Source organism: Pogona vitticeps, chromosome 6 (genome assembly GCF_051106095.1).
Source record: "Pogona vitticeps strain Pit_001003342236 chromosome 6, PviZW2.1, whole genome shotgun sequence".
Classification (NCBI taxonomy): Eukaryota; Metazoa; Chordata; class Lepidosauria; order Squamata; family Agamidae; genus Pogona; species Pogona vitticeps.
Window position 1 is genome coordinate 909529 of NC_135788.1, and position 14308 is coordinate 923836.

The window sequence follows — 14308 nt, forward strand, 5'->3', positions numbered from 1 at the left end:
GCTTCTGCCCCCCCCCCGCCCGGCCCGTCCTCCGAGCTGGCTTTCGCTTTCGGCCGGACCCTCGGGTCTATAAAGGAGGCGAGCAGGTGCCGCCCCCGCGGAGCGCACCCCGCCCGAGCCAGAGACGCGCCGCGCAGCGCTCCGAGCAGACGAAGCCCCTGGCCGGCCGGCCGGGAAGGCCCAGGTAAGGGGGTCGGAGGCTTTGGGCTGCCCTCCCCCCCCGCTCCTCGTGCTCCCCCGGGTTCGGGGCTCGGCCGCTGGCGGGAGGGAGTGGGGGCGGAAAACCTTCTGGGGGCTCCCGATCTCTCAGGGTGGAGGGGGTGGGAGGGAGAAGGGCAGAGAGAGAGAGAGAGAGAGAGAGACCCCCCCCCTCTCTCCAGTGAAAACGACTCAGCAAAGCCTCTGCCCCCCCCCCGGGAAGCGGCAATAGCTAACACCCCCAAAAGAGGAAGGCCCTGGGAGAAGAGGAAGACCTACGTGAGATGGGTGAGCGCCGTAAAGGAAGCCACAGGGCGCTGGGTTTGCAGGACTCCTCATGAAAGGAATATAAGGAAGGCCCGCAGTCCATCGGGTCAGCCGCTAGCTGGGGAGGTCTCCCTGGAGCAGGCTGCCGGTCTTCACCCCCTCGCTGGGGGTTGGATGCAAGGGAAGCCACTCGGACTGCGGGGGGGGGGGTTGTGTATTGGCAGTCAGACTCCGCTCCTGGGGAGGGTGGTAGGTTTTGGCGGGTTGTGGCCCTTCCCTGCCCTCCCCCCCCCAGGACTGGTGTGCCCTGGCTGAGGAGGCTTCATTCCCCTCCCCTCCCCGGGCCCTCCCCTCTCCACAGCTCCTGCTGTGCCCTGCTACCGGGTCACTTCCCACTCAAGGTAAGGGGGCCCTATGAATTCAAGACCACCACATGGTCATCGTCCCCTCCCCGCCCTGTTGGGTCCTCCAGCCTCCTGGGACCCTGGTCTTTTCAGGGGACCGGCTCTGGGCTCCTCCTCGGCATCTCCTTGTGATGAGTTGGGCTTCTCCTGGGACTTTTTAAAAACCCCTTGTGCTGCGTCTTGGCATCCCATCCGCCATGCAGACCGGCTGGGTTTGCAGGAGCCCCCCTCTAACCAAGCTACCTGCTTTCCGGAAAGATCCACACCTTGCTTTCTTGGCCCTCAGACAACTTCTGAGACCGTGTTTTGTGTTGGTTTTCTAGTTAACAGAAGGGAACATTTTAAATCCTGATTCCTACCCTGAAAAGTCAAGGACTGTTTTCGAGAATGTCAGGCTGGGATTTAGAAGTGGTTCACAGATCTTGCTCTCTCTCTCTCTTTTTTTAATCCATGGCTACTGGTTATAGTGGCTCTATGGAACCTCCATATTTAGAGGCAGTCTACCTCTTTTAAAAGAGGGGCAGTCATTCTGCTTTGCCAGGCAAAAAGACTTGTTTTTCTGAGTTCAGTTCGTTCTGCTTTCTGCCAAAGTGAAAGCAGGAGTCCCAGGTTGCTTGCTTTTTGTTCTCGCTGCGCTTTAGTATCGTCACATAAACTCACTACTGCTTATTTTCACGCTCGTCTGTCATCAAAGAAGAGGAAGGCGTCAAGGGGTGCCTCTGTGAGTCCCTGAAGTTCCAAAGGTCTGAGTTTCATCGGCGTCAGCGACACTTTCCACCAGTCGGAAGAGAGCTAAAAGAGTGACATTTCTGGGCCGTCTCTGAACCATGGCTGGGCTGGCGGACGGGGTCGAGATGCCTGCCCTGGGGCGCCCCTTCCGGCTGGGGATGCTCTACAACTGCCACAAGGATGCTCTCTTGCAAGGTAATGCTCCTGCTCCGTCGTCGGGGCGAGAGGCTGGCAGGGAAAAGGGGATACGCCTGCTGCCCAGTCCGGGGAGGCAAAGGTGGAGAGATCCCGGAGGCCTGGACATCTTCCAAAGAGCCCTTTAGACCTTTAGAGACCTCTAGGGAATGGACGAGTCTGCTCCCGGTCTTGACTGCCACCTGCCGTGCTTGGAGCTCTTGTTCATGAGCACAGCGCGGTCGGTCAGCTGGCCAAGCAACGTGGGGGGAGAGGGACGCGGTCTGCCCTCATGGGCTCCTGGTTGGCTCCAGGGAGGTTGCAGCCGTCCTCATCCCAAAACGGGCGCGAGAGAGACTCGCCTTCTTGTTGAACACAATACATGCCATCAGCGAGAGCTTGGGAGATCCCAGGGACCCCATTGGCAAACCCCAGTGGTGCTGCTTCCCCCCCCCCCCCCGTGAGGTTCCCCCTGCCTTGCTGGCAAAGCACCTTGTTCTGACTGCAGGGTTTGGTTCCCAGTGAAGTGTCACGACCAGTTCCAGCTCTTGCACACTTAGGGGAGCCATGTGTGAGTCCTGGGAGGAAATGATACCTTCCTCGAACTCTTTGAGTCTGTCTCGACTGTGGCCGGATATTGTCTGGTCCCGTGCAAAGTGCACCCTCTTCCCCCCCCCCCTTCTCCCAATTCACCTTTCATTAACAATTAAAAAGCTGTCTGGATAGGGCAGTGAGTTAGATCTCTGGCTGCAGAGCCCGAGGTTGGGAGTTCGATTCCTGCGCTCCTAAGAGAAGAAGCAGCTTCTGTGGTCTTGGGCAAGCTAAGCTGCACCGTCCCAGGGTGGTGCCCCCACCCCACCCCTGAAGAAGGAAACGGGAAGCCCCTTCCATGTCTCCTTTACCTAGGAAACCCCGGAAATAGTCACGATAAGTTGGAATTGACGTGAGGGCAGCTGATCGTTCTTAATGATGAGGAAGGACTTGCCACTGCTTTCCGTTAACCAGAAGCTTATTTTTTCACTCCTACAGAACATACGCTGTTCGACCCTGAGGCCTGCCAAAAGAACGCAGAACAGCTAAACCACAACACAGAAGTAGCGATGCGGGTTTCTTGCGAGACCTTGGACGAGAAGGCGGCTGCTCTGGGCATCAAGCCCTCCTTGCTGACCAGCCTCCTCTGTGGCTTGTTCGAAGCGAAAGGACCTGCAGAGTACCTGTTCAGCCCCCTGCGGTCCAGACGCCCAGACGGCCGCATCACCTACATGTCTTCGTCTCTAGAAAGGCTCGAGAAGCTGAATCTGAACTCTTTAAGGCCTGAGGTCGTCTCTCATCAAAACATAGGGGAATTTCAGGCCACCCACGTGGTCACTGGTGTGTGGTATGGCACCCAGGCCGTTTGGGATTATGATAACGATGCTACACCTTCGGATCAAATGGAAGAGAAAGCAGCACCCGAAGAGAAGAAGGTGGCGTTTCTCTCAGAAGGCCAAACATCTCTCAAAACGGATGACAAAGAAGACGAAAAACACATTCTGAGCAACCCAGGTACCCTTCCAGATCCCATGAACGGACATCCCAACCTTTCCAGGCTTCTGGGTAAGGCTGAAGAGAAGGGGGTCCCGATCAAAATCCACCTGTATCCTCTGAACAACCTGCAACTCCCGGAGTCTCTGATGCCCTGCTGTGCACAGTCCTTCCATGAGCTAAGCGATGCCCTGCATTCTGGCATTAAAGAGGCCATGGCGGGCCTGGTGGAGCTGGAGGCAGAAGGCCAGGCTCTCTCGAGCGCGCCTGCCGGGAGGAGGTTCCCTGAGATTGGGAGGAAAATCCAGAAGTTCAGAGAGCAGTGCCATCAATCCAGGCAGGGCTTCCGGGAGCAACTGGCGAAAACGGTGCCTTCCGTCCGTACAGGAGAGAAAGAGGAAAAAGATCTGGAGAAGGTCTTAGTGCAGGCCCAAGAGTCCGCCCTCCAGCTGCGTCGGTCTTTTGGTAAAAGAAAGAAGGAGGTCGGCCTCTTGAACTCTGTCCTCTCGAGCTTGAAAGAGTCCAAGGCCGTTGGCCTAAAGGCCCCGCCTGAGACAAGCCGTTCTCCGGCGGCTGGCTTCGTGGTCGCGTTCATGTTCACCTCGCTGCACGAGGAAGATCCGTATTTCCCTGAGCAGAAACGCCATCTCCCTTCCAGGAGACCCCCGTCTGAATTCAAAGACAAGACTCAGGGCTCCGGGGAGTGGCATGAAGATGAGGCCATCGTCCGAAGAGTCAGAGAGACGGCCCGGTCCTTCTTGGCGTTTGCCAGGGCCAACCAGGCCAGTCGGGAGACGGAGTTCCTGGTCGACTCTGTCCCAGACAAAAGCCGTCCAGGGGCAGCCATTTACCTGTACGAAGGAGGGGACCTGAAAGGAACCAGCTTTGAGCCTCCATCCAAACCTCTCCCGCTAAAGGTGGAGAAGGTCTCCCCTGACAGTGTGCAGCTGAGAGTCACGCCAGCCTCCTTTGGAAAAGAGGCCATCTCCGGCTACCAGATTGAACACAGGCTGGTGGGGGAAGGAAGGTGGCTGCCTTCTATCCTCCAAAAGAAGGAAGACACTTCCACCGTTCGTGGCTTATGGCCAGACACAGAGTACGAATTCCGCTACGCCGCCGTGAGCAAACCTGGCTGTAGTGAGAGCAGCGACGTCACGGACCCCGTCAAGACTCTTCCTGCAGCCTCGCTCGAGGGCTCCAAAAGCAGCCCTGCGGGATCCCCGGGGCTGCTTGTGGGGAGTCAAGGCTCTGGGGCAGAGGAGAGAAACGCTGCGGAGGGAGGAGAGAGGGATCCAGCCCAGCCCAGGGCTGTGGGAGGAAAGGAGAAGAGTGGAGCCCCCCTGGCCTTCCCTTCTGCCCCTTTGACAGAAGGAGGGACTGCCTACCACCCAGACCCCAAAGGCATGCCAAAGGACGTTGCCAGCTCTCTCTGCCAAGCCAGCCGAATCTTAAGGGAAGGGACGCCTTCCGTGTACGCCCTCCCGCTTGAGAAGGTAGCCTTTCCCGCGAAGGCCCCTTGGAGAAAGTACAGGTTTGGGAAACAGGAGGACCCCCAGGTTCCTCACAGAGTCGTCGTGCTGCTGGGGGAGACCGGAGCAGGGAAAAGTATGATGGTAGATGGGATGATGAACTATCTGCTGGGTGTGCAGTGGGAGGATGAGTTCCGATTCAGCTTGGTGCAAGAAGACCCCAGACAGAGCCAGGCCGAGAGCCGCACGGACACCTTGACCGCCTATGAAGTCCACCTGAACCGGGGGCGGCCATTCCCTTGCTCCCTGACCCTCATTGACACGCCAGGATTTGGGGACACGAGGGGCAGGCAGCGGGACCAGGTGCTCCTGGAGAAGATTCGGGAGTTTTTCAACAGCCCAGGTGGCCTCCGTCACATCGATGCCGTTTGCATCGTGGTCCAGGCCTCCCAACCACGCCTGACTCAACTCCAGAAGTACATTTTTGACCAAGTGTTCTCAGTTTTTGGACGGGACATCGGAGACAACATCCAGATCCTGGTCACCTTTGCCGATGGGCAGACCCCCCCTGTGGTTGAGGCCCTGAAGGCAGGAGAGGTCACCTGTGCCACGCATGCCGCCGGCACCCCGGCTTTCTTTCCCTTCAATAACTCCGCTCTCTTCGCCAGCAACGTGCTCGACAGCAACGACGAAGACAGTTACCATTTCAACCGCATGTTTTGGGAGATGGGGCTGAAGAGCATGAAGACATTTTTCCAGTCTCTCAGTAACTTACAGCCTCGGAGGTTAACCTCGTTAGCAGACATTCTTGATGAGCCAACCCTGCAGGGTGTGAGGCACAGAGTCCAGATGGCACTGGTGGCTCTCAGGCAGCTGAGAGAGACATGCAGGGTTCTGGAAGAACACTGGAGAGACATGGAGGCCCACAAAGATTTTGAGTATGAGGTGGAAAGCGTGCTGCTTGTGAAAAGACTGACTTGTGACCCCAGGAACAGAGCAGTCAACTGCCAGAACTGTAGCTACACCTGTCAGTACGTCTGTGGAGCTCAAAATAACCGTGGAAATGTGGAACGTCTTGCGATGAACACACCACACTGCATGGTGTGTCCTGGCCAGTGCATCTGGCAAAACCACTTCAGTGGAGACTTTGTGTGGGATTATCAAATAGTCAAAGAAAAACGGAGCTTTGCAGGCCTGAAGAGGAGATACCAGGGCACATCTAGACAGAAAATGACAGAAAATGATGTATGTTCAAGTGTTTTGTTGGAAGCTGACCAAGCAGAAAAGGAGTTGGTCAGACTTATTGAGATGTTAACAAGTCACCTTCAGAAGCTGCCAAAATCTGCCTTAAAAAGCAGCCCCATTACCTTTTCGGAATGCATTGACCTGCTGATCCGTTCAGAAGAGAAGGAACGCCAACTGGGTTTCAAGGAGCGTGCCTTATTGCTGAGGAACCTTAAGGAAAGAGTTTTGCCAAACACCTTCACCCGAAAGCAGTAGCTCAGTCAAGGGGAAGGAAGGAGGAAGGCCTTGTGCAACTCACAGACCCCAGGCCCCAATCCCCAAACCTACAGCCAAAGCATGGTCCCTTTTTTTTCCTAGCAGGTGGTGGTGGGGAGATTTTGCTGGGGTACTTTTTTCAGCTGTGGAAAGATCTTGATGCGTTACCAACTGGGCAAGACTCTGGCTGAAATCCTCTTGCTTAGCGTGGCAAGTCACACACAGAATCCATGGAGATTTGGAAGGGAGTCCACTTCTCAGTAAGCCCCATTGACTCAAATTGGGTTACTCTACTTGCAACAAGTAAGTTGCAGTGATAGAAAAACAAATAAGTAACCATCTGAATGCATGGAAACTTACGGAGGAGTGGACGCACCAGATCTCCACTGATTCAGTGGCCCTGCTCTAGAGGCCACTTCCAATATGCCAGGCAGCAGGATTTCAGCCACTGCATCCCCCCACAACCCAATCTTAAAATTCTGTTTCAAGATGCCCCTCGCCTAGCAGGAAACAAGCTTAAATTTAGGTGCTTTTCCTTTTAATTCTTCCTCTGCTTTCAGAATTACATCTGTCATTATAAATTTGTTTGATCCAGTACTGTAAATCAGGCCTTATTGTGCCACAGCTGACTAGAGGGAGCCGTTATCTATCATACACCCACTTTGAAAGAACCAATATGTATCGTATATGTAATGGAAATAACTTTTTAGTCAGACGATTACATTCATTTCCTGTCCCCCTCTGTTCTTCATTCAGTGTATTTCCCAATGTTTTCTTCTATTTCTGCTCTCACGTCTTAGTAAAAACCACTCCCAGCTTTGCCTGTTTTTGTGTCACTTTCTTGGATGTATCAGCTGGAACGCAGGCTGCCTTCCTCCCGGCTCCTGGATCAGGTCCCACTGTGGAAACGGGTGTACCTGGGAATGAACCTGCGTGAATCCTGTGCGACTTGCGGATGGGGGTCAGGCGTCCCCTTTCTTTTCAAAGGAGGAACTGCCCTTTGGGTCCCCTCTGGCTCAGATGACGATAGCTTTAAATGAAAAGAAGGTCCCAGGATTTGTGACTAAAAGCAGAGGCCCTAAACGTGCAAACAGGACAAGGAAGAGCAGGCATGGCCGTACACCTGAGGCAGGAAGCGGAGTGCCATCATCTCCTCCCCCACACACACTTCACAGTCCTGGTGCCCCTTAGGAAGAGGTGGAGGGGTCAGTGGTGGTGACGCACGTGGTCATGGCCCACCACATTTCAAACGGGGGGCGCGTCCCGGGGGCATCTGGAGAGCTGCAGTTGGGTCAGAACAGTTGACCTAAGAGGCCTGGGATGTGATCTGGCCAAGCTCTCCTGAACGCTCTTCTGCTTTGCAGGAGTCCAAGGAAGGCATGCAAGTGGTGCCTGAGCAATCAGGTGCCCATGCCAAGAAGGCTGCTGGTGGGGTGGGGTGGGGGAACTGGCAGGTGCGGGGGAGGCTCCGCCAGCCCCTCTTCCTTCAATGCACCTGAGGTGGAGAGAAGAGTGGAGAGCCACCTTAGTTTCACTGGAGGGGACTGGGCACCCCAGGAGAGAGTTGGTGTGGAGCGTCTGTCTCCTCCTTGGCAAGGTGCCTGCCCTTCTAAGGCAGGTGAACCATGAGGCCAGGGGATGGCTTGGCCCATCGCAGGGCTAATAAAGGCCACAGCAGGCTCCCAGGAAGAGGAAAATAGCAACCAACCACCCTAATGAAGGTTTTCTGGTGGAAGGCTGGGCTCATGGGTTACAAGGACCCTCGCTGGGCTTAGCACCCCCTAAGACTGAGGCAGCAGGGGGCTGCTGCCGCTCTGGAAGCGAGCAGCTTTAGTCGTAACCCACCACCCCCAGTTTCCGAGGGCATCACAGTAGAAGAAAGGGCAGCCCTCGACGTTCTGCTGCCTGGGGGTGGAGCAGTGAATTCTCTCCCTTTTCCCCCCAAGTGTGCAGCAAAAGGTCTACAAATAGGCAACCTATCTCAGGCCAGCAGATTGGCGTCTCCCGCAAGCCTCTTTGCTTGAGCTTGAAAACACCAGCGTTCAAACGAGAACGTGTCATCCTTCCATGTAACCCATCCCAATTGCCTCCCTGTGCGGAAGAATAGGGATGGTACCTGAAGGGTTCACGCCCTGGAGGCGCTGGACAGGTTCAGAAGCAAACCAAATGTTCCTGGGCGTATTCTCCGGACACGCCGAGGCCTGGCGTGCACTCAGCACCCCTCGATCAGAAAGCCTCGCTTGGGCCGTCGGCTGCATGGCAGGCAGCCTGGGTGTTTTCGCGATGCCCGCACCCTCTCTCTGTAGTCAGGACCAGGAGCGCCCGCTGGCCTTCCTCCACAGCTGGACCCTCTCAGCGGGGGAGCAGAAGGGGAGAGAAAGGGCCAGGAAAACTCGCCTTTTGGAAGAGTTCCTCTGGACAAGAGGCACCAGACACGGTTTCCCCAGTTCTTTATTATTTACATTTATTACAGCCCAGAAGAAAGACTTGGGGTAAGCAAATAACAAGACATAGAAACAAAATACCGATACAAAATATTGTTTTCTTTAAAATATACCTTAAGAATATAAAAACAAAACATTCTGAAAGCATACGTCTAGCCTCCAGTTCCTCCTCTTCCCCAAAGCGGGTGGTGCCCAGGCCACAGGAGGAAGGGCGAGGAAATCCCACAGTGGGGCGGTTGCCCCCCCCCCAAAAAAAGTGCGTGCAGCCCCACTGGCAGGGGAGGATGGGGGGCATTGGCAGCCAACCCCTCTGGAGGGTGTGAGGTAGGGGAAAAGCTGGGCGACCCTCCGTCTATGAAGTGGCTCAGCCAGAAGAGAGGCCATTCGGGGCGAAGTGCCACGTCTTCTTCCGCAGGTGCTGCGTTGCCAAAAGAGAATCATGGGTTGTGTGGTTCGCAGCCTCCCGGAGTATGGCAGCCCCTGTGATGCCCTGAGCCTGCTAACAGATCGCCCCCCCAGTTTCCCGCCCCTGGCCCTTTGGGGGCCCTGACCTCCCTCTCGCCGGCCAAGGGGCCAGAGGCAGCCAGAGGCCCCCGTCGCCCTTGGGGCCAAGGGGGGTAGAAGGAGGTGTGCCGAGGGCTGAAGCAGGGGTCCGCCAGCCACCGACTCCTCCTGGCCGCCCCAAAGGGGACCTGCCGGCGTCGGGAGAGCGAGGAGCAGAAGTCCGGCAGGATGGTGACCTGGACGCCCGCGTAGCTGAGGGGCCGCCCGTGGGCCGCCTGCAGGATGGCCGCCTTGTCGGCGAAGCGCAGCAGCCGGAACACGACCGGCCGGGGCCGGCCAGCGGGGTCCCAGGCCATGCCACCGCCCTGGACCCGGCGGGCGCTCTCGACCTCCGGGGGCCGGGACTCCAGGGGCAAGCCCAGCATCTCCGGGAGAGTCCTCTGCAAGAAGGAGGAGAGCGGATCGCTGCCCTCGGCCCCCTCTGGCAGGCCCAGCATCCGCAGGTTGTTGCGCCGCGAGCGGCTCTCTAGGGCCCGGCACCGGCCCTCCATCCGCCGCACGTACTCGCTCAGGCTCCGGTTCTCCATGCGGAGCGTGGCCAGCTCCAGCCCCCAGCCCCGAGCGTCCTGCTCCAGCCGGTCCAGGTGGCTCTGCAGCTGGGCCACGTCCCTGCAGATGGCCCCCATGTCCGCAGACAGGCGGTCCAGCTTCCTGGACAGGAGGGGCCCCAGGCCCCCCACCTCCGCCTTGCTCTCCGGAGACGTCCCACTCCCGCAGCGGCGACGGTAGGGAAGAGGAAGGTCGGGGCTGGGAGACTTCTGCTTGGAGGCGCTTCCTGGCTCCCCTTCCCCCTGGGGTTCGGTACCGCAGGACTGTGTGCCTAGAGCTGTGTCGTCATTGTCCTGGGCTGAAATCAGAGAATAAACGGAGAAGAGAGAGCTTTGGGCTTCCTCTTGTTTAATGATAGCCACACAAGAAAAGGGAGGCTCTCCATTTCCCCTCCTGTCCACCGGGCAAGGAAATCAGCCCGCTGAAAGGAAGAAAAGCATGAAAGCAAAACGGGAGCACACCTCTGTGTTGTGTGTGTGTGTGTGTGTGTGTGTGTGTGTGTGTGTGTGTGTGTGTGTGTGTGTGTGTGTGTGTGTGTGCGTGTGCGTGTGCGTGCGTGTGCGTGTGCGTGCGTGCAGGTGGACTGAGATCCTGCTTGGCCAAAGACAGTCCTGGAAGCCTGAACTCTGCCAGCCGTCGCAGAAACAGCTTCTGAAAGCAAGCGCATGCGCACCCACCACCGGGCAGTGCAAAAAACCCCATCAGCCTCCTGGCACCATTTCAGCAGCTATTGGCCATGTCTGGCCCACAAGGCCCAGAAATCTGGACCCGTAGCACAGACCCTGGAATTCTGCAGGCAGCACCCATTGCTGGGCTTGCTCAGGGCAGCCACAGAAGCCCGAGGGGTTCCGTGTGATTTTTTTCAAGAAGGGAGAAGGGGAATTCCACCTCTTTCTAAAAGTGGCCCAAACGGAGACTTAACTGGGCAGCATTCGTGGCACTGAGCTACCCCTTGCTCAAGAGGGCCGGACTTTGGGGCTCCATCGGCCCTTCCGATTGCTAGGTCTGTGTTCTGCCCTTCTGCCTCACCTGCCTCAAAAGCCCTTTTCGCTCCATTCCTTTGTGAGTTGGACTTGCTCGGCCCCGGCCCGCAGGACTGGCATGCGAATGACCTCCCATTCGACCGGCCCGGGTGTCTGCTCCCCATGGCGCCGGCCGCAGGACTGGTGGGGGCAGATTCTGCGAGAGAAACAAGCGACACAACACCCACCGTTTGCTGGAGGAGAGCCCCGGGGGTCTGTGCCAGGACCGGTTTGCCAGACCGGCCCAAATTAAACAGTTGCAGGAAAATTTGAGGGTGTTCATTTCCCTAAGAACTCCCAAGTGGTTAAGAGTGAGGTGCACTGGCAACTCTACGCAGGAGGAAGCCCCACTGAGTTTGGCAGAAAGTATTTCCAAGTCGCTGCTTATGCAATTGTAGGTGGGCGAGATGAGGTATCAGAGCAAGGTTGTGCCCCAATCAAAAGCAGGGCAAGGCTTACCGCGCTGGCTGTGGCCGAGGGCTGCTGGTGTGCAGGTGCCTCCCAGCAGAGAACCCCCCCCCCCCGCAAAAGCAGGAACTCTGGGGGAGCCTTCCTAACTCTCACCAATCCCAAGCCAAGCTCAGTGTGGCCCATGCAGCCTGGAACGACCATTTCTCTGACCTATGAATTCAGGAGGAAGTAGCTGTTTTTCTCCTGCCAGGAGCTCAAAGCATCACTCCACGGGATTCGAACCCAGGCCTACCTGCGTCCCTAATCTTTCACTCTGTCCACGAAAGCACACGTTGCTCCTCCTGCGCAGCTCACCTTCCTGGGGTGCCCTCCTCGTAGCCGCCTCCTCCTCTTCTTCCTTAGCTGGTTTGCCCCTCAGCTCCCCGGGGGAACGGCTGGCGGACTGGCGGACGGGGCTGGGTCCCCGTGTGGCGATCTCCTTGAGACACCGGATCAGCCCCTGGAGCGGACTGCGCTTGTCCCTTCCTTCTGTGCCAAGACAGACGTTGTCCCTGAGCTGAGCAAGAAGACCCCTCGTGGGAGAGTCCCAAGCCGAGAGCCACCGTTCGGCTGTGCCAGGGAAGGGCGGGCAGATTCTGGCAATGGCTGTCAGAAGGAGCCACTGCGCCTCATCCAAACCCTCCTCGACCCCCAGAGCTGCCTCGCCGCGGCTCCCTCCGGCCCCATGTCGCCCACGCTGACTGGGAAGAGTTCTCCACGGGGTCTCAGCCTGGACGCCTTCTCTGGCGCGTCCTCTCCCTGCAGGCAGAAGCTTTTTCGCTTGAGAGGCTGCCAGGCAGAGCTGGGATGGGGAATTTTGGCTTGCAAAGCTGCCCTACGGGCTGGGGCTTACGGGAAGGAGTCCATGACCCATTGAAGGGAAGGGAAGCCCCTGTAAACCTGGAAAGCCTTCGGAAACCCTGGGCTCCCATTGGTCGGTGCGCTTAGAGGGCTCGGGGACCTTCCTGGCCTGCAGTGGAAAGGAGCCCATCTCTTGCAATTGCGGGATTTCAAAGCCTTCCAGCAAAGACAGGCCCTTCAGCCTGGGGGCCATGTTCATATTTCTGGGGCCTGTGTCTGTGATTAAAACGCCCACGTATTTTAGTTCAAGCTTTTTTATCTGCCCAGGGATGAAGCCAAACTGCCAATAAGTAGCCCTTCCGATCTTTTTGGGGTTAGCTGGGGAAGAGACTGGGAAGCCAGTAAACCATGGCAGTGTGCATAAGGGGGCTGTGGGTGTCTGGGGAATCCCAAAGGGGCAAATGGAGCCCCCAGGGGTGCCAGATTCCCCCTCAAGGCCTGAGGCCAGGGATTCTTGGAGGTTCTCTCCAAAAAGTAGCTTCGGCGAGCTCTAGAGGAGACGCCGTTCAGGGCAGTAAAATGGAGGGGTTTGGGGTTTCCAGCCCACGGGCACGCAGGCGAAGGCCCACACCAGCCTCTTGGAGTTTTTCATTTTCCTCCAGGGGAAGAGCGCCTTTTCCTCTCAGCGCTCGTGTCTCAAGAAAAGGGTCTCACCTCCTTCCACTGAGGACGTGCCTCTCTCGGAGTCCCCCTCTCTTGGTGCAGAGTTGTCCAGGGCGTTGCCGGCCACCAGCTTCAAAGGATGGGCTGGCGTTTCACCTGGGGAGTTTGCCAAGCTCTGGGGGTGACGATGACTGGTCGCCACTTTCTGTGCAGCTGCAGGAGGCAAACAAAGGACGCGAGTTGTCTTTGAGCCTTAGCGTCTGAACATGGGCCTCAATACCTGCCTTCCCATCCCTGGAATGATGGGATGCTGAGCTCAGGGACAAAACCCACTGACTTCCAAGATTCAACTCTTCCTTGTATTGGTTGGCTTGTCCAACGAACGCCCTGTGTTTCTTTCTACCGTTCTGATTATTGCTTCCTGCTCTCATCTCTCCAAGGTTAATAAAACCCTTGGAATGATTCAGAATGGACACTGGAGGGCCACACGGGGAATCCCTCAACCTGACAAACACCCCTCAGAACTGTTAAAGCCTACTGGACCCGGGAACGCCGCTTGTGCTTACAAACCCATGTGTTGGAGCCGTTTGCATGCTAAACAAAGACTCCGAGGACTTGGGAGTGAACCCCTTCCTTGTCTTTTTAAAGATGCGAGGTGCCTCTTCATACTCATTGTTTTTAAATTTAATGATGTTAACCATTGTTGCTTACTCATGATTTTAAATATTTATAAATATCGAATTTCAATGTTGCAAGCTGCCTTAGGTCCTCTGCAAGGAAAATGGAGGGTAAAATGAATGAAAGAAAGAAAGAAAGAAAGAAAGAAAGAAAGAAAGAAAGAAAGAAAGAAAGAAAGAAAGAAAGAAAGAAAGAAACCAACCAACCAACCAACCAACCAACCAACCAACCAACCAACCAACCAACCAACCAACCAACCAACCAACCAACCAACCAACCAACCAACCAACCAACCAACCAATAAAAAAAATAAACAAACAAGCAAAAGCAAGCAAATCCTCAGCACACCTACCCCCAGCCTGTGAGTGGAGTTCAGCTGCAGTGTCACCTTCAGGAAGAGAACGCTGAACCCGTCCTTCTGGGCGGCCCCACCCTGCACCCAATCCAGACGTCCTGCCCAAGGGGCCCAGGGCCGATGCGTCGCAATGACTCAGGGCACAGAGCATTGCTGGGGTTGCTGCTGCTGCTGGGGCGGCTGCGGCAGCTGTTGGGGTGTCTTCGGGAGACCTTGATGGACTGCAGGCCACCTCTGTTACAGCCGCAAGAAAGGTAATCATTAATAACTCTGTGATGTTGAATGGATTCTGCTGTAGGGCAACCCTCCAAGGGTTTTTTAAAAGATGTGACAAGATTCAGAGTGGTTCGCTAGACATTCTGTCCCTCTGCTGGTGCTCTGGAACCATGGTGAGCTTGGCCAAGGCGGCTCAGGTGTGAGGGATTCACGCTCCCCGCCCCGGTGCTCCCACCCACTGAGCCACAGCCATTCTAAGAAGTGTGTGTTGCTCCCCGTATCCCGCAGGCATATGATCCTG

At 56.5% G+C, this 14308-nt stretch overlaps 2 protein-coding genes across 9 annotated transcripts in view; one reads left to right on the forward strand and one right to left on the reverse strand.

Annotated features, from left to right (window-relative positions):
• The first annotated feature begins 56 nt into the window (after positions 1 to 56).
• LOC110082575 (uncharacterized) lies at positions 57 to 7085 on the forward strand. Its single transcript, XM_073002663.2, has 3 exons — positions 57 to 184; positions 1564 to 1793; positions 2802 to 7085. Exons 2-3 carry the CDS (start codon positions 1697 to 1699, stop codon positions 6263 to 6265), a joined length of 3561 nt encoding a protein of 1186 aa, XP_072858764.2. The 5' UTR covers positions 57 to 184; positions 1564 to 1696; the 3' UTR covers positions 6266 to 7085.
• A 1613-nt stretch (positions 7086 to 8698) lies between these two features.
• Positions 8699 to 14308, reverse strand: part of KRABD3 (KRAB domain containing 3) — a 37938-nt gene continuing 32328 nt past the window's right edge. For 5 of the 8 annotated variants that reach the window (XM_078378453.1, XM_078378450.1, XM_078378451.1 and 2 more), the window contains 5 exons: positions 13789 to 14025; positions 12810 to 12971; positions 11610 to 11783; positions 10852 to 11001; positions 8699 to 10120 (listed from right to left, as the gene is read on the reverse strand). In XM_078378453.1, coding sequence (XP_078234579.1) covers positions 9147 to 10120; positions 10852 to 11001; positions 11610 to 11783; positions 12810 to 12971; positions 13789 to 14025 — 1697 coding nt within the window. In that variant the 3' untranslated portion in view covers positions 8699 to 9146. Of the gene's footprint in view, positions 10121 to 10851; positions 11002 to 11547; positions 11784 to 12809; positions 12972 to 13788; positions 14026 to 14308 lie in introns of all 8 variants that reach the window. The other 3 variants (XM_078378452.1, XM_078378456.1, XM_078378454.1) reach the window with 3 other exon arrangements.

Bases quoted from the DNA above. Each gene is read 5' to 3' on its own strand.
- LOC110082575 (XM_073002663.2), top strand. From the start codon at position 1,697: ATGGCTGGGCTGGCGGACGGGGTCGAGATGCCTGCCCTGGGGCGCCCC. The intron at 1,794-2,801 runs GTAATGCTCCTG...TCACTCCTACAG, and splicing joins CAAGGATGCTCTCTTGCAAG to AACATACGCTGTTCGACCCT.